The following is a 22,686-nucleotide window of genomic DNA, read 5'->3' on the forward strand; positions in this document are numbered from 1 at the left end:
AATCAGAAGGTTATGGATAATGGATCAGTATAATGAGACTATCGCTGATTAAAGACTGCAAGGTTATAGACCAGTTGGTGCTAAGTATATTCATAGAATTTTAAGTGATACCATAAATAAAGTAAAATTTTCCTACAGCGATTTTGGAGTCTTAGTTTACTACGAGTAGAATGGGAGAAAGCAATATCTTTGCTTCCATAGGTACTAGTGGCACTTATTAAAGTCCATGAGCCAACTCTGGACACTGGATGATGGTCAGTAAGCAGTAGCAAGATTGCTGTAACTAATAAATACAGCAGTTTTTGGAGAATAAGCTCTCTCCACGATTGCTCCATAGAAAACCATTGAAACTAGGACTCCAAAATGGCGGCAGGAAAATTTTACTTTATTTACGGTATGTATCACAATGAATATACTTAAAATTTTATGAATATACTTAGTGTCAACTGGTTATTACTGCTAGCTATCACTATGAGTAATGCCAACAGAACTGCAGACTGTCTCATGCAGTGCCCCAAACCCCACCTGTCTAACTGACTTGTCAAATTGATAATAATACATGTATATAAATGTCAAACAATTGGCATGAACGTACAAATCCCTCACATTTTCCTTCAAAATACATGTATATACATGAAACATATTATTATTATTACAACAATTATATACTAAAATTACCTCAGATAACTCAAGTTTAGACATTCTCTAATGAAGTCACGAGCAAAAACCACACACTTTCTTACAATAAGAGAAATAAAACTTTTGTAGCTTTCAAATACATAGACAATCAAATACAGTGACGGTTATTCATGCTCAAATCGACTCTTCTATTGCCACGATAGTCAGTAGTCACGTGGGTGCACGTGATCACTTTTCAATCCGGTAGTATAATTATCATCAATCATGGATAGCAGTCTCAGAATTAGAAGACGAAGTCTCAGATCAGCCAAAAAGAGTGACGATATCGATATAGCATTGGAGGAGCCAGGGGTTTATAAAAAGGAGAAGGGGCCCTTATCAAGAAAGCGTGGCCGTCCTGATTCTCCTGAATCAACCTCGTAATTATAATTATAATTGCCATTTTTCCTATTACTACTACTACTATTACAGTACTTTAAAATTTCAGCTAAATGTATATACCGTATACCAGTTTATTTTCGTAGTAAAATATTTTTGCAAATTTTGCGGGTCTGATCATTCGCGAAAATTTTTCACTGCAAAATTCTGCTCTCCATTGCCATGTGGTGCAGTCTGCATGTGATTTGCAAAAATTAATTCCATGAAATCTTAGAAATACAAGATTCTTGAAAATTTTTCACCACGAAAATAAACCGGTATACAGTATTACTATTGCACGAGAAACCCTAGCTTCATAAGCCTTCATTACTATTACTTCTATTACTTTACAATTACTATTTACTATCAGTCGTTACTTCATTTAGAAGGAAGGGTGGGGTTGTCATTCCGCTCAGACCGGCTTTGGCTACGGTCAGGGGAAGAAGAAAACCATTGGAAATACATGTAGCTCAAGTCAGGTACATGTATGTGTGCATTTGTACATGTATTTTACATGTATACTCCGCACTAGATTGCACGCTTCCTCAGTTCCTGACAACATCACATGTCGAGAGAAAGAGTTCGCAAATATATGTACTTTTATTGAGAGCAAGTTGATTCAGAGAAACGGAGGGTAAATTATATAACCAGCTGCACCTCATTCACACATTATTATTATTATTATTATTATTATTATTATTATTATTATTATTATTAATGCAGTATAGCCTCTTTATTAAGGGCCACTCTACCGTCCTTTATAGTTAATACAGAGGTGTTCTTATTTATATTACTTTTGTACCAAATTGGGACATTACAACATGTCCTCATTATAAAGGTGTCAGTATCCTTATTATAGAGGTTACATTGTTCTACGTTACATTATTATTGCAATAGGTGTATCTATATATCTGGAGTGCCTGGCACTGGAAAGACAGCTACTGTCTATGAGGTATCACAGCATTTGATTAAGAAGTCATCCAAGGATAGGACATTGCCTCATTTTAAGTTCATCGAGGTCAACGGACTCAAATTGACTGAGCCTAAAGAAGCCTATGTATCGATTTTAAAGGTATTTTATGAATTTTTGAAGTTACTCAAAATCTTGCCAAAGCCCCTATATTATTAGTAACGTGGTAGCGTTACTAAGTAGGATTCACCCCAAAACAATATGGCTGCCATGACTTTTGCAGCTTTGTTATACCGGGAAAGTGAGCTCCTATGATTACCAGACTTCTTAGAGGACCTTATCTTGACCAGAGGACTTCATTGGTACCACTAGAGTAGCTCTAAACCTTGTCTAAGAGAAAGTATAAAATCGGCAAACGTTTTGTTCAGCCACTTTTTTTCATCTTAGTCATCTTCTCACAATCCAGTTGTTCGTTTGTATCTCAATCTTGGCTGGTATTAAAAGGCTAATTTTTACACCATTCTACTCCAATAGTCTATGTGCAGGTCATTGATCGTTTGAAATAGTACTTGTCCTTGTTTATATTACTTTTTTTACAAATTTGGTCTGGAATTCTACTTAATCTGGTTTCTTTTAATTTTTTTAATTTTTATGTTCTTGTAGCTCATGGTCTTGGGTCAACTTTTGCCAAAATTGAAAAGGAGAGTATTCTCCATTTATATAATTTATTCTGATACATGTACATTTACATGTACTTACGTTGCATAGAAAGTTTGAGCTGGTTCCAATCAAACTTGATTTTTTAAAGCTGCTCAAAAATTGGGCCAAAGTCTAGTAACATGGCAGTTTTTTTCCAAAAATGACTAAATTTTGGCAAATAATTTCCAAAAATGGCTATGAGAGAATTCTCTGCTTAATAGTTTCTTTTTCTGATGTATATACATGTTCTGTAGAATTGATTCTGATTGAAATGAGGCATTTTGTAAAAACTGTTTTCTAATTTTCATAGCAACTAACGGGTGAGAAGGCTTCAGCTAGTAAGGCTGCTGATTCTCTTGTTGAATATTTCAATACAACAAACAAGCAAAGGTCGCCAATTGTACTACTAGCTGATGAAGTAAGAGTAATTGAATTACATGTGTTACATGTATATTAAGTACATTCATTTTATTCAATCTAGCTGGACATGTTGTGTAATAAGAATCAGTCTGTTATATATAACTTATTTGAGTGGACTAGTCGTCCCAAATCTAAACTAATAGTAGTGGCAATTTCCAATACTATGGATCTCCCAGAAAGAGTCATGTCCAGTAGAATCTCAAGTAGACTGGTGAGTTATTTCATTTATACACGTACATGTACAAGTACAGCTACTATGTGCACTGCAGTTTTATTAATTTCCTTTTTAATTTTGGAGGGGCAAATTTTACATGTAGATTTACGTGTAATTGCCGTTCAGCAAAATAAAACCCACTGTACTGAAAGGCACGTGGCTGCCAATTTGCAAAAATTCCCCCTAAAATTACTTGATGTGCTATAGTCATTTCCATCCTTTCCTTCATTTATTCTTTCACTCATTTACACTCACAACACATTGATTCTTAGGGTTTCACAAGACTAACATTCTATCCATACACTTTCAATGACCTGCAGCAGATTGTCACTAACAGGATGGTCGGTCTTAAAGTCTTTGAACCTGATGCTGTCCAACTGGTTGCAAGAAAAGTTGCTTCAGTTACTGGAGACGTGCGCAGGGCCCTTGATATCTGTCGGAGAGCAACAGAGATAGCAGAGGAAGAAGGAAAGAGTCTTGTTGGCATGATGGAAGTTAGTAGTGCCATACAAGAGCTATTCTCCTCACCGCTAATAATGGCAGTGAAGTGAGACCAATAGTTATTTGTATTTGATGTTGTTGTTGTTTCACTCTAGGTATTCCTCATTTAATCAGAGGTTCTTTCTACAAGCTCTTATAGCTGAGTTTAAATCAACTGAACAGGAGGAAACAACATTGAAACTGGTAAGCAACATGCCATTGTAATGCATGTAATACTACTAAGGTGTATGTGGTGTACTTATAAATTTTTACACTACGTGTAATGTTTTTTATTATATCGTCTTTTATTTATATTCATGTATATAATTTTTTGCTTTTAGACTACATCTAGAATGAACAGTTTGCTCACCTCCGAAGGTATACATTTGCCACTTTATTAATATTATTCTTTTCGTTTAAATTTTACTGTGTATTGCTGTCCTTCCTTCTCTAACACTCTAGGCAATGAACCTCTATCCTATGGAGAAATCCTCTCGGTAGCGACGACACTCTGGTCAATGAGAGTGATACTTATTGAAACTAGTGGGAATCATCAGCAAATTTATTCAAAAATAAGACTAAACATGTCACAAGAGGATGTAGAATTTGGTTTAAAAAATGCAGTGCCATTGAAATATTAAAAAATTAAGAACTATGTATGCAACATTTATTTGATCATTAATACACCCCACCATCGTTGATTTGATGTTTTTGATTTTAAGTTTTATCAAATAATATTATATATTTATTTGTTACATGTACATGTATATCTATGCATTATTATTGTTGATTTTTATTTGTAAAAATTTAATTTCAGTTGGAGTCAACTCAGTGGCAATTTAAATTCTACATGTATTCTTTTTAAAATTGCATGTTCATGAATGTTTAAAAATTACAGTTCATATGGTATTGGCTCGTGATGATAATGTCTATTTATGCAACATCAATAGCAGCTACATTATATTGAAGTGGTGAAGGAGCTATTGTTAGGTGTAATTGGACTCTAATAATTGGACTTAAATAATTTCTTATTAACTTTTAGCAACTTCATAATTCCAGTCGCCATACTTATGGCATGTTGGGCTAGAAAATTAGTCTAATATTATTTTAGCATGTACAATTTACAACACTGGTGAAAGGAATTATAAATTTGCCAAAATAATGATAATATTATTATTATTACTATACTACTATAAAACTATTAATTATTATTGATGCCTAACTTAAAAGGTATATAAAACATCAGCTAAGAAGCTCAGAAAGCTAATGAAAGAAAAATGGTCTAGGCATAAACCCAAGTTAAGTATGGTTCTCAGCTTGATACCACAGAGTCTCTAGTGTATTTAAATACCATAGAATCTGCCAGTAATGGCATCCTTAACGAAGGGTTGTGTGATGATTCTACAGAGCCTGGATATGCTTCTGGCCCTGTGTATGATCATAATCCAGAGTTATGTGACGTTACAGAGTACATAGTTGCTTCAATGTGTCAAAGTCTGACTAGATCTAGGCTTGGGGTAAAATCTTCTCTATGGTTTAAATTTAGATTTAATTGATGAGTCAGTACAGCACATAATTTGAGAATAATTATTATATTAAAAACAAAACTGATAAGCATGATAGTTAACAACAAGATTCAATAAAATATTTAGTCTTATACATGTAGCTTTGCTGAAACATCTGTTTTGCAGCACCAGTGTGATTGATTTAGCCACAAAACTTCACATCAAAGCACATGTACAAGAGACATACATGTAATAAAGCTTCATTACAAACTTTAGAGAGTGTTATTGTGCAGTACATTGATAACTTTCATATCTGGTGAAATGGAGGCTTCTCTACTGCCAGGTACAACATCTCCAATAATCCATGCTGGGACTTTATCAATTTCCTAATGATAGATGTATGGTTTAGAGCAACAAATAGAAAATCTGGTTTACTTCAATTTCTTTACAAAACAATTCAGCTTTATCTTTTGAAAGTATAACGACTAGACCACCTATTAAGTAATTAGCAGCAATATTTATCTACATTCTAGAGGATCCATAGAGTATGTCATTAAATAATAAAAAATACATGATTATAGAGGGAGAAAATAGTGTTCAAATGCACTATTTCCTTCCTACATAATGGTGTGACTAAGCACTACTATACACATTATTGTGTAATTATGTTAATAACATTTTTTTGTTTTACAAATAAATTCTCCCAAATAAAATAAGGGTAAAATAGTGCAGCAGGCACTAATTCTTCCATGTAGTATAATAGGGACAAAAAAGTGCAGCAAGCACAAATTCTTCCATAGAATACTACAAGAAAAAATTAGTGCCTGCTGCACTATTTTGCCACCCCCCCCCCCAATGATATACCATGTGGGTATAAAATTTCGTGTTTTAGTGAAAAGCTCTTAATTCTTTAATTTTGAGGGTGTTAAATTTCGCGTTTTTGCACGTGCACTTGCATTAAGTCATTGATTTTCATGTGCTACGCATGCATAGTGAGCATTTCCATGGTACCGTACGGTTGGTAATATTCAAGGGTCCAAAATTTCATGTTTTCTCCAAAATGTCCTTAGAAGCTAATATTCGTGGGTACAAATATTCGTGGATGGCAGTTAGCAAACTTCTTTTCACTTAGATATACTGGGCTAGCTTCCAACACATGGCTTATAGTGGAATATGGAGTAATAGACAAAGACTTTGGCTCCTCCACTAGCTTGGAAATGGTAGTTAGAGCTCTGCATGGCCCATTAATTAGTTTTTATGTGTGGGTGGGTAGGGGTTAAAATTTCGTGGATAAAAATTAACCACGAAATTAACGAAAATTGATACCCCACGAAATTTACCAACCGTACGGTATTAATTTTCGTGGTTGAGAACTCACCCACAAAATCCACAAAATTTAATACCACACGAAATTTTATACCCGTACGGTACTTTTAATTGGGACAAAACAGTGCATAAGGCACTAATTCTTCCCTATAGTATTGTAGGGACAAAATAGCGCAGCAGGCACTAATTCTTCCCTATAGTATTGTAGGGACAAGATAGTGCTCGGCACTAATTTCTGCCTACATAAATAGGTCAAATTGTATAATGTGTATAATAGTGCCTAGTCACACCATTATGTAGGAAGGAAATAGTGCATTTGAACACTATTTTCTCCCTCTATACTGGGTAATCATGGATTTTTTAAATTTAATGATATCTTATAAACGCCCCATTCTAGAGCTTTACCTGATGTTTCTGCTGAGAATCCTTCTCTTAGTTTGAAGTTCAGACCATTATCTGCAGCTTTCGAGGCAACCACATCCATATGATCCAATACTAAAGTAAATATACAAATCCAAAAACATACATGTACATGCATATATGCTTTTAAATGCAATCAGATTCATGAATGCAGATGTGGGTGAATGAGTGTAGGCTACTCAAGCCTCAGGGTTTCTCATAAAATTCTAGCATAGTGCTCTTGTCAATGATATCAAAAATTGCACAAATATTTGGAACGCTATAGTACAGGGTATAAAAATCACTAGAAATAAGCATACATGTACTTATGTTCATATGTTGTATAGATAACTTAAGCAGCTGATTCCAATCAAAACTAGATTTTTGAGTTATTAGAGTTGCTCAAAATTGGGCCATAGAATACATACTATACAGTCTTTGGCCAAATTTTTCAAAAAATGAAAAGAAGAGAATTTTTTAACTCTATATTTTTTTTCTGATGCATATACACTTATATTGAGTAGAAAATTTGAGCTGATTCTCATTAAAATTTTAAAAATTGCTGAAAAAGCCATGTACATGTTATAACACCCCTGCGAGGGATACATGTATATCACATTTATCAGCACTGAGCCCGAGGGCGAGATGCAAATAAATGTGATATATCCCTTGTAGGGGTATTATAACAAATTTATGTCCCTGCCTAAGCCAAACTTCACATACTGCGCATGCACAGGTGCCATGTGCTACTTACCAGACCCCATGGGATATGAAGGAGGTAAGGAGATGGCTGCTTTGATAAGGATAAGACATTGAAACGAAACATAATAGTACTTTCCACAGTAGTGACAGCTCAAAGAAGACCCCTAGGAGTATTAACGCTGCTTCTGGCCAAATTATCTGGCATCTTATAGACGCTCAATGATTCCAACTCTGCGTCGGTAGTTGTAGCAAAACGACCAGCACTATTGTCATATCTCCATTATACTTACATGTACTTACTGAAGCCCTTCTTCTGTTGAGTGACAAGTTTATTTTTATTGTTCTTTTTTCAAATCACTATATTTTATTATTTTAAAGTATATTTCTTTGTTATATTGACTGTTAACCACAGCAGTGCTTATATCAAACATCAAATGAATTTATCAGCACTGTGGCGTCTTTGAAGTTTGGCTTAGGCAGGATATAAATAAGTATTATCATAGTGTTCGTCAGCTCATGAAGCATGATGTTTGGCTCATGAACTTAGCAAACAAGTTAGCATGTTTTGTAGAAAACTATGCCTTACATTGATTGCACTGAACTAACAATTCATTTAACCTATTATTTCACTATCATTCTATTGTGCCCTTGTCTCACAAAAATATAATGTAATTATAGTATTAGTAAAAAACTCAAGCCTAATAGACATGTATTTTGTTAGTGGTTTGATTTTGTTTAACTATGAGTGCCAATTAATTCTGTAGTTATGCCCCACATTTAACTTACTTGGAAGAGAATGAATAACAAATGAAACGGACTCCTTCTGTGCACGAGCTAAATTCTGAATGTGGCCTAAAATTCCAAATCCAGTTACATCAGTAGCACCATGAGCTCCTATTGTAAAAAGTAAAAGTATGATCCGATTCAATGTTACATGCACGATGTACATACAACAAACTACAATAAATCAGGAAATTTATGCGGTAAAAAATTTGTGTTTTAAAATTTTGCTGTGATTTAATTTTTAGGCAACAAGACTGTGTCATGTATTATTGAATGTGACATAATTATAAATGAGATCTAATTTTTTTGCAAAATTCTCATCCAATAACATTAAAATCATAGTAAAAAAATCCAAATAGAGGGTATTTAATGTGCACATAGTCACTATCAAATTCAATATTCATAGGCATGTACATGGCACAAAAACACAAACACACAATGTACATGTATACGTGTATGCTGTAAAATTTGCAACATACAATGTACAAATTTCCCAAAATTGCAAATAATTAATAATTATTACTTATGCCAATTAGTGGCCATCAAAACCTACCATACTTGTGCATCAATTTTGCTCCAGTTTTATTTAATCTAGCCATTGAGTACATAGCCGCAAGGTAAGCTGATTTGACTAAAATTAAAATAAATTAAGCGTACAAGTAGCATATTCTTATTCATTACTTTGTTCTTTGGTAACAAGACTTTCAAATTCTTCCCACTGTTGCTATAATACATGTACATGAGCACACAAATTATAAAGTATATCACATACTGTTTCTATCCACTGATGAGCATTTACAGCAATCTGAGTTCCTAATGGTTTAGTCAGAACAAGCACATCACCAGCAATTGCTTGATCAGGCCTGAAATGGAAATATCATTCACACAATTGGACAAGGTCAACACTTACATTATAAACTTTTCTTTCATGGTAACAGCAGATGCTACTCCACCAATAATAAACCATGGATTAATAACAGTCTGACCTCCATTACAACTTGTGCCTGCTTCAATGCATAAATCTAAAAGTACACATACATGCATGAAATAAAGTGAGTGTAATATACCATTCATTCATACAGTTTACCATTAAATCCTTTAATAATCAGTGGTGTCACAACATCTTTCTCCTTTTTTGATAGTTGACTACTAACACCTAACAGCATTAGCATATTGTCACAATGTTCGACTCCCATAGCATAAAGGTCACTCAATACATTAGCACAAGCAATTTTCCCCTGCAGAAAAATTATGCAGTTAACCAGGTACCAGGTAACTTTATAATATAAAAATTTACCTGCATATATGGATCATTAACCAAAGGATAAAAGCTAAAGAAAGTTAAGTGGTTTTAAAATAGATTGTGTACATGTACATGTACATGTACAATAATACAGTACAAATATTAGCCATGCAAATGTGCTAAACATAAAAAATTTTAAAATCACAAATGAGTAATGATCAAGGGTTTACAAATGGCTCAAAATATCACATGTGGTCTGTAACTCTACAATAAATAGTGAGCATAATCAAAAAGCTCACACAAATATGACAAAATTCAAATAATCTATTTAAGAAATGGAGAGGATACAAGTCAGTAGTTTGAATAAGAAACACTCCTTTTATCTTGGTCTTCATGACACAACTGTCTAAACCAATACCCATTCCCTCTCCATCAGGTTGACCTAGTCCTAATAAAAAACATTTGCCGACTATAGTTATACATATAGACTGTGTAAAATATTGACGAACTTATAGCTGGTAATTTTGGAAGGAGAAAATTGTAGTCAAACATGACATTTTAATAATAAGAGAACATTTGGAACAATTATGTGCTTTCTTAATGAGACGTGGCCACAAATTTATGCATGTCCACCAACAAAAATTTAGCATATTGGCAAAATTTAAAATCATTAGCTATTAGCCAGGCCATTTGATACCTTCCAAGAGTTTCATGAGATCCTCTTGAGGGACTTTACAACCTCATCCTTTCAACTATGATAAAGAGTCCAATAAAAATGTATAAATATAAAAAAAACTCATTACTTTGGTACAATTAGTGAGCCTAAAGTTCTTATCCAGTCCATTTCTAACAGGATCAAACAAAGAAACCTAATAATTTTTATTAGTGAATCGAAATAATTGTGATTGTCCCAGGCTCACTTCCGACATCTTGTTAGGAGGAGTCACCACACCCACATACACAGGCAATAAATTATAATTATACTGAAATTATAGTCAAAATCTGAATTAGGATTGATGCCTAGCCTGAGTCAGTCGTGAAGCATGGATAGTATCCATGCATTAAGTCAGTATTGAATCATGCATTTTGGGCAATTACTCACGATATAATCATGAAATCAGCTGCAATTCAGTCATGAAATGGTTTTGCATTGATTCAGGCCAGAGTATCAGGCATGATCAGCAATGATAGATTTCGATTCGTTCATTTTGGGTAATTTTGCTGATTCAGGCATGATTTTACTATTGGCTCTGTAGCTGTGTAGATCAATTATATTATTCATTACATCATTGCAGCCCATTTTAATTGGCCATAAATGGGGCAACGCCCAACAAAGGAATGTGCGTGAACGTGATTGCGTTACATCATGGCAAAACAGCAACCAAAACTAGGTATTCAAAGTTCCTAACAATTTTGTTAACCAATGTGTGCAATCATTAATAGATTACCCTGGATTAGAAGCAAGATTTTTTCATAGTGCTGCAACTGTAGGTGATTCATTATTTGTGTGGGCTGGTGATCAAGCTGGTTTGCCTAAAGTACATGACAGTATAGAGAAGAGGAAATTTACTAATACTATACAACACTTTACTGCCTCATCTGGTCAATGGTTTGCTAGAGAAACTACTGGTACTTCTCCATTAGGAGTCACTGGTTACTACTGTGCTGCAATAAATGACTATTTGTATTATTTTGGTGGCTATTGCAATCATGACAACTGCTTTCACAACAGTATTACACAACTGGATACCATTAGTCTTCGATGGAGAGAGTTAAAGTTAACAGATGCAACTAGACCAGTTATGAGGAGAGGCTGTGGGGGGATGTTATCGTTTGAACACGACAGAGAACACTATTTATTAATGATAGGAGGAATAGGATCTAAACCAGCTGTACAACTACCTGACTATAAATATATTGAGTCCAAGCTACATAGTGGAAGATGGCGTACTAATGAGCACTCAATGTATAATTTATCATCAGGTTAGTAATATTAATTGATGATTATGTAGATCCATCGTTTTGATTGACTGTTGATTAAGCTATTCAGTGCGATGTTTATGTAAATGTACATCCTTTAATGGGCCATATGTCTTTCATTATTATGCAGGAAAATGGGGCAATATATTAATCATTGGTGAATGCATACCTCCTGCTGATGGTTTTATCATTGAGAAGATCAGCAGCACAAGAGCTATTCTTTTTGGCGGAATTGTACAAGATGATAAGACTGAGGCTACTGCTAATATGTATTTATTAAACATAGACTTATCGCTCAGCACTGTGGTATGTTCAAATAAATTATTTTTAATTGCTAATCATTAATTTCTTAGTCATGGCAGTATATAAAGAAACCTGAAGCAATTGACCAATGGCCTGTGGGTAGATTTAATCATGCAAGTGCTATTATTGTAACTGAATTACTCTACCCTATGCTGGTGATATGTGGTGGGATGAATAATAATAATGACATGCTAGATGACTGCTGGATCTTTAATACTACTCAACGCACCTGGACAACTTGGACAAAAGTATGAATTTTTAATATTGAACGGAAGTTGTGATTGATCAGTCTCAACATTAGACACAAAATGGTATTAATTCTTTTATGATTATTTCTATTAACAGTTAGGTATACATCACTCATTTAGTAAGAGATGGGCTCATTCCCTTTCAGTATTCACTTTGAGTCCTCGTTGTTTCTGGATCATAACTGTTGGAGGAGCATCTGTTTCTAAAAGAGAAGTTACTACTGATGAGCTGGTTCCATCTCCATACATAACAGTGATAAAAAGTCTAAGTATGTACTGGTATTAAGTTTTGCAATGTTTTATCTAAGTAGTCTATACAGTGTACCTGTATCTTGCATTATTACTAGCATGGTGAAACAAGCTATTATTGCATTCTTCATTATAAATTCCCCCTTTTATTTTTATAGTTGTCAATAATGAAAAAATTATAGTACAAAATATACCACTATCAAATAATCAGCAGTACCAGAGTACGTATTATCAGCAACTGCAACTAGGAAGAACCCATTGGCTGGAGCACCAGAAACAAAAAGAGAAATTAGTGCAAGTATTACCCAGCTCAGCACAAGAATGGCAAGGGCACCAACTTACAGAATATAAAACATTGCTAAAAGAACAAGAGCTAGAGACACAAGCTATTAAGCAACAATTAAGGAAAGAGCAAGATCATAGGCAGCAGTTGTTAATAGAATTGGAAAAGAAGGAGGCAGAACGGAGTTTTCAACTACAAGAAAAAGAGCTAATATATCATCATCAATTGCAGGAAAATAAAGCACAGAAGGAGCGAGAAATACAAAAAATCTGTTTTCAATTACAGGAAAAGCTAGAGAGAGAGAAGGCAGCAAAAGATCTAGAAATACAAAATTATCATTACCAGTTGTTGGAAAAAGAAAAAATGGAGGCACTAAAAATTCAAGAATATCTTCAACAGCTACAACAAAAGGAGGCAGAAATACTTAATTATTTTAATCAGCTACAAGAAAGAAATCAAGAAATACAAGAGTACTGCCATCAGTTGGAACAAGTGCAAGTAAGCGAGGCTGAGAAAGATCTAGAAATTCAAAGATGCTATCAAGAAATACAAAAGTACCAATATCAGTTACAAGAGAAGGAGAAGGCTGATGCAATTTCAAAGCAAAAAATGCAACAACTATACCATCAGCAATTACAAGAAAAAGAGCAAGAGAGCTTAGAGAAAGAGAAAGAAAAACAAAAATATCACCAAAAATTGCAAAAAACTGAGAAAGATAAGACCGAGACAAAACAAAAGCATTCTCTACAGTTGTCAGAAAAAGAAACAGAAATTGAAAAATACCGAAAACATTTGAAAAAAGAAGAAGCAGAGAAGGAGCAATGTCACCTTCAACTAAAAGAAAATGAAAAGAAATATATTCAACAGTTACAGGTGAAAGACAAGGAACTTTCAGAGAACAAAAAGTATCATCAACTTCAGCTACAAGAAAACGAGGCGAAAATGAAGCAAAAATTACAAAATTATGATCACAAGTTGCAAAAGATGAAGAAGGAGTTGGAAGATAAAGAAAAAGAGATACAAATTCTTAATCAGCTGATATGTAAGGAACAAAGAGAAAAAGATAAAGAAATTCAACAATTACTGCAGCAAATACAACAATATAAACATCAAATACAAGGGAACGATAAATGTATGATTGAAAAGGAGAGAGCTAAAGAGAAAATTCAGGAAATCAGATTACTTCATTCCTCACAAAGTATGTACTTAAAATTTTTTATTATTGATAATTTTAATTTCCTTTTTGCAGTAATATTTGATGAACAGAAGGAGCAAGTACCTATGATGCCATCAAAACAGAAGGTAGAGCAATGCAATGAAAAAACTTCTGAAAGTTTACCCGAGACAGGAGGTATTAAATCAGCATAATTTATGCATGTAATTTTTAATTCTTGTGTCATTATGTTTGATTTAGATGAACTTAAAGGCGTACACGTTGCTGATAAAAAATCATTTCTTATTCAAAGTGGATCTAACCAGTCACTGTCAGTTAACTGGGAGGAATATGGTATAAGGATAACAATACCACAAGGAGCAGTGCTACCCTCTGAAACTGTACAGATAACTATCAATGCTCTAGTAGGAGGAGATTTTGTATTTCCTGAAGATACTGAGCTTATTAGTGCAGTATATGCCATAAGCCTCTCCAAGCCTTTTCTTGAACCTGTTAAACTTGAGGTACAGCATTGTGTCTCCATAACAACACCAGCTCATAGCAACTACCTTAGTTTTTCTACTGCAACTAATAATCAGCCACCTTTCCAGTTTAATACAGTAGATGGCGGAGAATTTTCTATTGGCAACAGATATGGTAGCATAAGTATTGCTAAGTTTTCTAAGTGGTCTGTTGTCATGAAACGCAGGAGAAGAACACGTATGCATCCATATCGCACAGAAAATTTATCACATAAAAAAGAGCATAAATCTCTCTCAGTTTCATCATCATCACAGTCTTCAACTAATGTTGAAGAATCTTTTCCTAATATTGAAGAACCACTTGAGAAAATTCCTTTATCTTCAAGCAGAACAATTGATGCATCAGAACAAAATCAGTTGATGATACAAATACCAGTTGAGATATTAGAAGGTAAAAATGTATGGAGTCCTTGGTAATATTATTGTATAAATTGTAGATGAGTCACCTGTTAAGCTTTACTTTGGTCAAGTAATATATGAGGTTAGAAAAACAGGAAGAGAATGGTTGATGAGATTTCTACTTTGTCAAGATCTAAATGCACTAGTAGAGGTATAATAAGTTCTATGTTCTCAGTATACATTTAATTTTTGATTAAAACAGCATATTAAAAAGGTATTCAAGAGCTTTGAAGAAAATATGGAAATAGCTTTTGAGTTTGAAAATTGCCATGATGGATGCATTGAGTTGCAACTTGATGATAGAAAATGTCCTAAAGGATGGTCAGTGAGACCTCATCAAAAACCTTCAAAAGTCAGGACTTAAATTAATAGTGACATGTAAAATGATGTAATTATAATGATTACAATATAGGTAAGCCAAAATCTTATTGATAAATATGGCAGCATGTCTCCTCCTCGATTTCCAAAATGTGTATTCACAATCACAGCCACTCCTGATGAAGATGCAGTTAAAGAATTAAGTTATCCCATCACAATGCAAGGAATAAAATCTGACACTGAGGAAATAAACGTTGTATTAACAATGGGTTAGTATTATTGTGAGTTAGTTTATTAAGTTAGATCTATATTTAGGTGACTTTCAGCAAAAACCTGCTGGAACTATTGCATCACCATCAGGGTCAATTTCACCAGGTATATTTTAATTATATAGTCACTATAGTAGTATAATAATTTATAACATTATAGTAGCTGAAAGGCAGCTCAAACCAGCTGCAGAGGTTCTACGAGATCACTTGGATACACTTTCTGAAATCCTGGCAGCTCCAAGTAATCTTTTGGCTATCATTACAAGCTTATACAGTAAAAAGCTGATTACTGATGAGACTTACACTGAGTCAATGAATGCTGGCAGACCAATACTTGATAGATGTGCTTCACTGCTGTTTGCTCTTAAATGTACAATTACTACAAAGCCTCAGGCAATAATTACTTTAATTGAAATATTAAAAGGAAAAGAAGCTTTTAAAGAAATTGCTGATAAAATGGATTTGGAAGTGTCTTTTCATAATTACACAAACAATTAGTTGTCCTATATTTAACAATTATTTATTTAAAAAAATTTAGAATACTAAAAATAGCAGACAAGCCTATCAACAAACAGACACACAAGATGCTTTGAGGCTTGCTCAAGCTCATCCTAATTAGAATAATATAGTAATAATAATAATTCTGAAGTTAAAAGTACGGAATAGAGACCTATTTTAATAGTACAATGTCAATTATTAATCATCCTTGTTAGCATCTTTCTCTCTTCTTCTGACAATACAACCAAAGACAAAGGATATCAAGCAACAAAAATATGACACCACTTATAATTGTAAGAACTGCAGCAATTGTTGCTATTGTACCACGTGAAGATGGAGTATCACTAGTAGCCTCATTTGTAGGAGAAGTGGCTGGTATATTTTCACTGCTCATGAAAGGAGAGGGTGAAGGAGCTAGGGAAAGAGATAAGGTTGAGTCTGACCTGCTGCTGCTTAATGTCAGTACAGGAATGACTTGAAGAACTAATACAGTTAAAAGAAGGAGAGAGCAATCTTTCATGACTCTCATTTTTGTTGCAACTGAAGTTATGACTTATGACCTTTGATTGTGGCATATTAATAGTCACATATTACACAGAGTTTCCCTGTTATTTTTACAGCTGTGAATAAGTGAACCCACAAAAGCAACTATAACCCATACTTGGACATTGTCATTCATATATACTATCAAGAGTACATGTAGATAGCTAGTATATCTACTCTTGATACTATGATCAGTGGTAGATTGTAACTACATACATAACTTGTGCAAAACAAAATTGTAAAATGCAAAAAAATTTTCCATGCTTACATTAATATCTAAAATCACAAATGTTACTTTGATTTTGTCCAGACCAGATTTTATACAATTTCATTGCCAGGAGTCCATGATAACCTTTGATGCTCAACATTGCAAATTTACCAATACTTAAAAAAGGAGAAAAAGAGAAAAGGGAGGATGAAAAATAAAAAACCACAAAGTGAGAGTTGCTATAGACAAAAGACATACAATAGTAAAAGCTTTCTTACTTTTTACATTTTTAACATTTTTAAAGATTTTCAGAAACAGTCCCACAAGTAGAACATGACTTTTGATCACAATAAAACTATACATGTACATGTACATGTACATTTTAAAATTTTCATCACTTTTGTCAACACTTATAATTATTATTATTGAAACATTATTACTATTATTTTTATCACTATAGAACTAACCATTTGTTTCATTGTATGGCAGCAATCACTAAGTATTAGTGTAGTCAATTGATCTTCCTGTTATAATATAAAAATTAAAATCAATAGAAAGTACACAGTAAATTTCTTAAAACTGATGCTGAGCAACTGTTCCAATCTTTCAATTACAAAAGAGCTCTAACGCTTGATAACAGATGGGAATGACTGATATTTCAACAAGGTCATACATCTACATGTAAATCATTCATTGAGCATGCATCAAAACAGCCAGTTATATTGTGGCAAATACTGTATAGCGGGTAATTTTTAAAAGAGACAAATTTTGACAAATTTCTAAAATTTTGATAATTATCAGGTTTTGAGTGGGCAAATTCGTTGCCATGTACCATTAAAATGTGGATAAAGGCTCAAAAAGGCAGGTTTTAATTTGCTGAACAGCTAACAAAATGCCAAATTCACCAAAATTTATCTCCTCCTAACTAGAATTATTCAGTGCCAGATTATCATCATTAATAATTTGTATTAACTTACAAGAGTTATGCTAGTGACCACTTGCACTAACTGTTAAAATAAAACTCAGTGAATGTGTGGTTATGTTAATGCACAATCTTCAGGAGATACTTCTCAACTTCTAGGGATTTGTAATCTTTGGTTTGTTGTAATAAATTTTTAAGAAAGTATTTCATGGAATACCTTGTACTATAATAGTTTAGCAACTCTGAATATTGATCAAAAAATTTAATTTTGATTGGAAACAGCTCAAACTTTGTACATAGTCTTTGTATAATATGCATCAAAAAAGTAATAGAAATTGGGAGTGATTTTGGATCAAGGACTACATAGTCGGAATGTAGAGCTAGGAAAGAATTAATATCATTACTGATTATTATAAGTCATAGAGAGAGAGAGTATACAATGTACATTAGAGCCTTTAGGCTTAGCTAGCATAACCTGCTTCTCCATTGGTTAATACATTCAGCACATAAGGTGGAGAGTTCTGTCAGTAGCAGAAACACAAACCTTAACAGAATTGTCTCCCTTAGAGACAGACAGTATTGCTGCTTCAAAACTGAATGTTGGTATTAGACCATGCATGACCAGGAGCAACTAAAAGAATATGAGGAATTGATCTAGAATAGAGAGAGATTATTATTGCTTGATATTAACCAATTAGTCGAATGAACTCCAAGAATATGATCAAATATTTGAACATTGTAAAGTAGATTGTGACAGAGAGCAATACAGTCTAGCCTCCTTCTCTCTCAGAACTCGAGCAATTAGATCTGTAATTAGTCTAAAGGAATGTATGTCAATGAGTGGGAGTGAGGCAGCTTAAACTTCAGTAGGCAGGTATATAGGTATGTTTTTGATTTACTAGTTATGAATTTATATACATGTAGATATATAGCCTAGATCTAAATCTCGCATAAATTATAATTTTATTTTGTTGTAGAAAGTGAAATTTTATGAACATTTATTAGAGAAAAAGAATTTTTTTATCACACTGAAAACTCTATGTATAATGCTGAGGAATGCATCATAATTTCTAAGACTAAAAATATAGCTAACAGAAATAACAATAGCATGAGTAATTAAAAGTGGACAGCAAAAAAACCTTGAAATTAAAATAAATCAACAACTGATTCTCGTCTGACATAATCAGTAGAACTTGGTACCATGGCTCTTCTTTGTTGATCAACAGTTAGATGTGATTCAGTTACATCTAAAAGAGGATCATCATCGTCATCTTGTTTCTTGAATAACTTCTTAATTAGAGCATCATAACATTTCATATGTGATAACTGCAGGTGAAGATGATAAACAACAATCAAACTAAAACTAAAAATAAAAACAGATAAACAAGTATTGTACCAAATCAATACTTTACTCTCATCAGTAAAAGTTACAGATAAAGAAATCATGATGCACAAATTTAATAAGAGCCAAACTTCAAGCACATTGTTCATTCTTTTCTTGTAAACTCCACCAAAAAAGTGACTCAATGATTGCACAATGGCTAACACTGTCAATAGCATTGACAATAGGAAGTACTGTGACTGAATGAAACTTTCAACTAAAGTAACTGATAAGAGTACTGGTATCCTAGCCACTAGCAGTAGACCAGGCCAGAACCGATACTCATCTTTCATTGGACCACTATAAGCATCAATAATAGGCTTGAAATGGCTCCAAAATTTTCTAAAAAATCTAAAATTTGAAAGATACTTCTCGTGAAAACAATTAAGTAGTAGGAACAGTGTGTATGGTATGACAAAAAAACAGTCACCAATAGGGCAAATCCAAATAGTCCAGCATGCTTCCCTTTAGCATATTCAACATTAGGATCCTCATACCATAAACTAACTGATCTTACTGACTCATTTGTACAGTGAAGAGTTACCTCACGCTTGTGTAGTACAATAACAATAGTACGTACTAGTTTAGTATATGAGAGAAGGAAGAGAGTAGATAAAACAGGAACAGCATGAGACCCCATCAGTCTTGATATTTTACCATATCTCCTACACAATTGTATGATGATAATGATAATGATCCACAGGTAGAGAGGGAAAGCAAACTGGAGCCATTGTTTAGCATAATTGTCCATACCATTGTAAAAACATATCTCAAACCCAAAGTCTAAGTTAATCCATGATATCACTTGACTCAAAACTGGTAATGCTCCTTTCCTTGAAAAGACTGGCTCATACAACTTGACAATGTTAGCATAGAACAATAGACTATTGAGTGTACCCACTGATACTGTTAAATTGAGAGCAATGAGTAGAACCACAAGTAGTACACCCATCACTGCAAATAGAGCAATCCAAGCTATCATCATGTAATTATCATGGCACTGTCCACACTTGTTTGATCCTATTAGTAGACTGTATCCCTCTCTACATGATCCACACATTCTCTGTCTTCTATCATCCACACATTGAGTATCAGTGTCATTCAACTTGAAGGTAACAGGATTAGGAGAACAATAGAGGAGACAGTCCTCATTGATAATACATGCATTAGGATTGGTTGCATTAGCATTGAAAGGTGTACTGGTATCATATGTTCCAATCCACAGTAGACCATTGTGTGTGATATTTAGACTAGTTATATTACACGTCACATTCTCTCTTGAAACACTTTGACTGCAAGCACAGATACCTTGTGAACTATCTATACTAAAACCAATGGGACATTCATTAATAATATAATCCCAATAAATGTAATGGGGTGGTTTAATAGCAAATACCAAGGCATGTATTAGATGACTGGGAGCATGGTTTGGTTTGTATTCAATCAGTGAACAATTAGAATTAGGTTTAGGTCTAACATATACATGATCAACTGCATGAGCACTCCTTATACTCAGTCCATCACGTATTTCCACTATACCATCAGTGACATTTAGTGTTCCAAAGTAACCATGACCCAACAAAGCTACATGAAACTTTAGTGCTTGACCTGGATAAATCTGTTTCTCAATTGCATTTCTTAAATTAGTCAAATTGCAGAATTGTATTTTCCATGCATCACCTGTTGAACTAATGTTTTGATTTGTCAAGTTAAAATGTTTGCTTTGATGATCAGTGTATCCATATATATCATCACCAAGTGCAGCACTATTATTTATCAATGTAAGAGGTATCTTTGGTGCTATTAATCTTATATCACTATCTGATGACTGTTCAACATAAATCCCTCCACCTTTATAAGAAGCATGATTATCAATAAACTCCAAGTTAGCTGATGATGTTAATATCAATTGTGATGAGTCATTCATTGCTAATCCTCCTCCAACTACTCCAGTATTGTGTTTGAATGTTAATTTATTCTCAATTGTTACCATTGATAAGCTAAGTAACAATCCTGTTGAGGTACTGTTAGCAACAGTAACATTACTGAGACTAATAGCATTACTGTTTAATATCATAATTGCTTTATTGCCAATAAATTGAGTATCTATTATATTGATTTGGATTGATACCAAAAATTTTTCATGAATATTAATATGTAAGCCTGTAATTCTGTTGTCAGCTATCAAACACGACTTCATAATAATACTGATAATGTGATTGCTGAGTTTTCTAAGTAAGCATGGAACTTCAGCTATTCTAATTCCATACCAATTATCACGAAATTGACTATCCTCAATTACAAAAGAAGAAATTAATTGAATATGAGGAAATTGGCACTTCTTTGGGTTCAGTTCTGCATTAAAAATAATATGAAAGATAAAAAGATCATTAATTCCTGATTGAAATGATGAGTTTTTAATATAAAAAGAAAAAAGACTATTACCAAATTGCAAAATAAATTGAGAATGAGTTATACAATAATGATCAAAGATGACTGATAGATTGTATGAGGTACCATGATGAATATATAGGCCAAAGTGCAATGATGTAACATTATTCAGTATTAGTGAGTAATGAGGTAGTTCAGTGCTACATACTGGTGGAGGCTTGTACTAAATGAGTACATCATAACGATTGAAAACTGAGGATGATACCTTAATGTCAAAAACATTGTTTAATTCTATAGAAAATGGTGTCTTTTTTAAAGCTGTTGTTCCAATAAATAAAGAGTTAGTTATGGTAATATTGTTGGATGATCTAGCCATTACTCCAACATTATATACTGACATGTTAGAAAAAACAACATGATTGCTATTATGAATGTGAATAGACCTTCTATGGCTCCTGCTACTAACAAGGCAAGACTGATCCAGTCCATGTAGAGTAACATTCCTTACTGCAGTCAAGTTAACATCAGTATTAATGTCACTGGTTCCAATGAAGTAGAAGATGATGTTATTATATTGAGATATATCCTCAGCATACACTGATAAAGGATTACAAGGTGTATGAGTAACTGAACTGCAGTCATCAGAAACATAATACTGATGAGAGGAGACACTGCAGGAGCTACTGAAGAATAAGAGAGCAACCACTAACAGGAGAGACATACTCTTACTTTTACTAACAGTTATTGTGTACCACTTGCTGATGCAACATTAGCTCTTATAATAGCTCAAACTCTCCAAATATGGAAATCTATAATTACACTGTAGAGTAGTCATAGGAATGACAGGTATTGGCTAAACTCATTTTGTAGATGAAATTTAATGTCACTAATTCTTTTAAAGTCAGTCAACTTGCTGTCATTTTGAACTAATTTCTGGTACATATATTAAAGCTAGAGTGCTCCTGTCTTCTAGTTATATCGGTCCTCTTCTGGGACCTACTTGCAGGGGCATTGTAAAGTATTGGCCATCACTAATTCACTACTTCACTTGAACATTGTGATGTTTTGGATCTGTAATCTGTTGTCAGGTGAATCATAAATACTCAGTAAATTTACTATCTTATGGATGAACTGATAATAAAATAGCACGTAACCATAGATATTAGAGTAAATGAAAGGGATTGGCAATGGGGCGTAGCAACAGGAAATGCGGGTTGGTTCACCACGTGACAACAATCAGTGTTTTGATTGATTTCCCATCT

The 22,686-nt window shown here is 33.6% G+C and overlaps 3 protein-coding genes across 5 annotated transcripts; 2 read left to right on the forward strand and 1 right to left on the reverse strand.

The window, feature by feature from the left end:
- Positions 1 to 678: 678 nt before the first annotated feature.
- Positions 679 to 4,529, forward strand: LOC100641869 (origin recognition complex subunit 1-like). Its single transcript, XM_020002204.1, has 10 exons — positions 679 to 1,058; positions 1,443 to 1,535; positions 1,589 to 1,690; positions 1,954 to 2,128; positions 2,976 to 3,083; positions 3,147 to 3,296; positions 3,572 to 3,846; positions 3,896 to 3,983; positions 4,121 to 4,157; positions 4,242 to 4,529. The coding sequence occupies exons 1-10, from the start codon at positions 904 to 906 to the stop codon at positions 4,418 to 4,420; spliced, it is 1,362 nt and encodes a 453-aa protein (XP_019857763.1). The 5' UTR covers positions 679 to 903; the 3' UTR covers positions 4,421 to 4,529.
- Positions 4,530 to 5,352: 823 nt separating this feature from the next.
- LOC100641994 (selenide, water dikinase-like) lies at positions 5,353 to 10,714 on the reverse strand. Its single transcript, XM_011408608.2, has 14 exons — positions 10,658 to 10,714; positions 10,541 to 10,606; positions 10,435 to 10,489; positions 10,086 to 10,185; positions 9,792 to 9,825; positions 9,582 to 9,732; positions 9,405 to 9,516; positions 9,267 to 9,357; positions 9,176 to 9,218; positions 9,048 to 9,125; positions 8,498 to 8,605; positions 7,016 to 7,105; positions 5,720 to 5,778; positions 5,353 to 5,670 (listed from the first exon to the last, which is right to left on the reverse strand). Exons 1-14 carry the CDS (start codon positions 10,664 to 10,666, stop codon positions 5,557 to 5,559), a joined length of 1,110 nt encoding a protein of 369 aa, XP_011406910.2. The 5' UTR covers positions 10,667 to 10,714; the 3' UTR covers positions 5,353 to 5,556.
- A 381-nt stretch (positions 10,715 to 11,095) lies between these two features.
- LOC109586177 (uncharacterized) lies at positions 11,096 to 16,015 on the forward strand. 3 transcript variants are annotated; one of them, XM_020002370.1, is made up of 13 exons: positions 11,096 to 11,128; positions 11,181 to 11,720; positions 11,848 to 12,023; positions 12,071 to 12,268; positions 12,366 to 12,537; positions 12,676 to 13,998; positions 14,050 to 14,151; positions 14,215 to 14,886; positions 14,933 to 15,045; positions 15,097 to 15,246; positions 15,307 to 15,481; positions 15,528 to 15,587; positions 15,642 to 16,015. In XM_020002370.1, exons 1-13 carry the CDS (start codon positions 11,104 to 11,106, stop codon positions 15,977 to 15,979), a joined length of 4,044 nt encoding a protein of 1,347 aa, XP_019857929.1. In that variant the 5' UTR covers positions 11,096 to 11,103; the 3' UTR covers positions 15,980 to 16,015. The 3 variants fall into 3 exon arrangements, 2 of the variants coding, with proteins under 2 accessions (XP_019857929.1, XP_019857992.1); XR_002186891.1 differs by lacking the exon at positions 15,642 to 16,015 and having other exon boundaries at positions 15,383 to 15,481; XM_020002433.1 differs by lacking the exons at positions 15,528 to 15,587; positions 15,642 to 16,015 and having other exon boundaries at positions 15,097 to 15,306; positions 15,383 to 15,461.
- The last annotated feature ends 6,671 nt before the right edge of the window (positions 16,016 to 22,686 follow it).

The sequence above is a fragment of the Amphimedon queenslandica genome, unplaced genomic scaffold, assembly GCF_000090795.2.
Source record: "Amphimedon queenslandica unplaced genomic scaffold, v1.1 AMPQUscaffold_13522, whole genome shotgun sequence".
In the NCBI taxonomy this organism is placed as follows: domain Eukaryota; kingdom Metazoa; phylum Porifera; class Demospongiae; order Haplosclerida; family Niphatidae; genus Amphimedon; species Amphimedon queenslandica.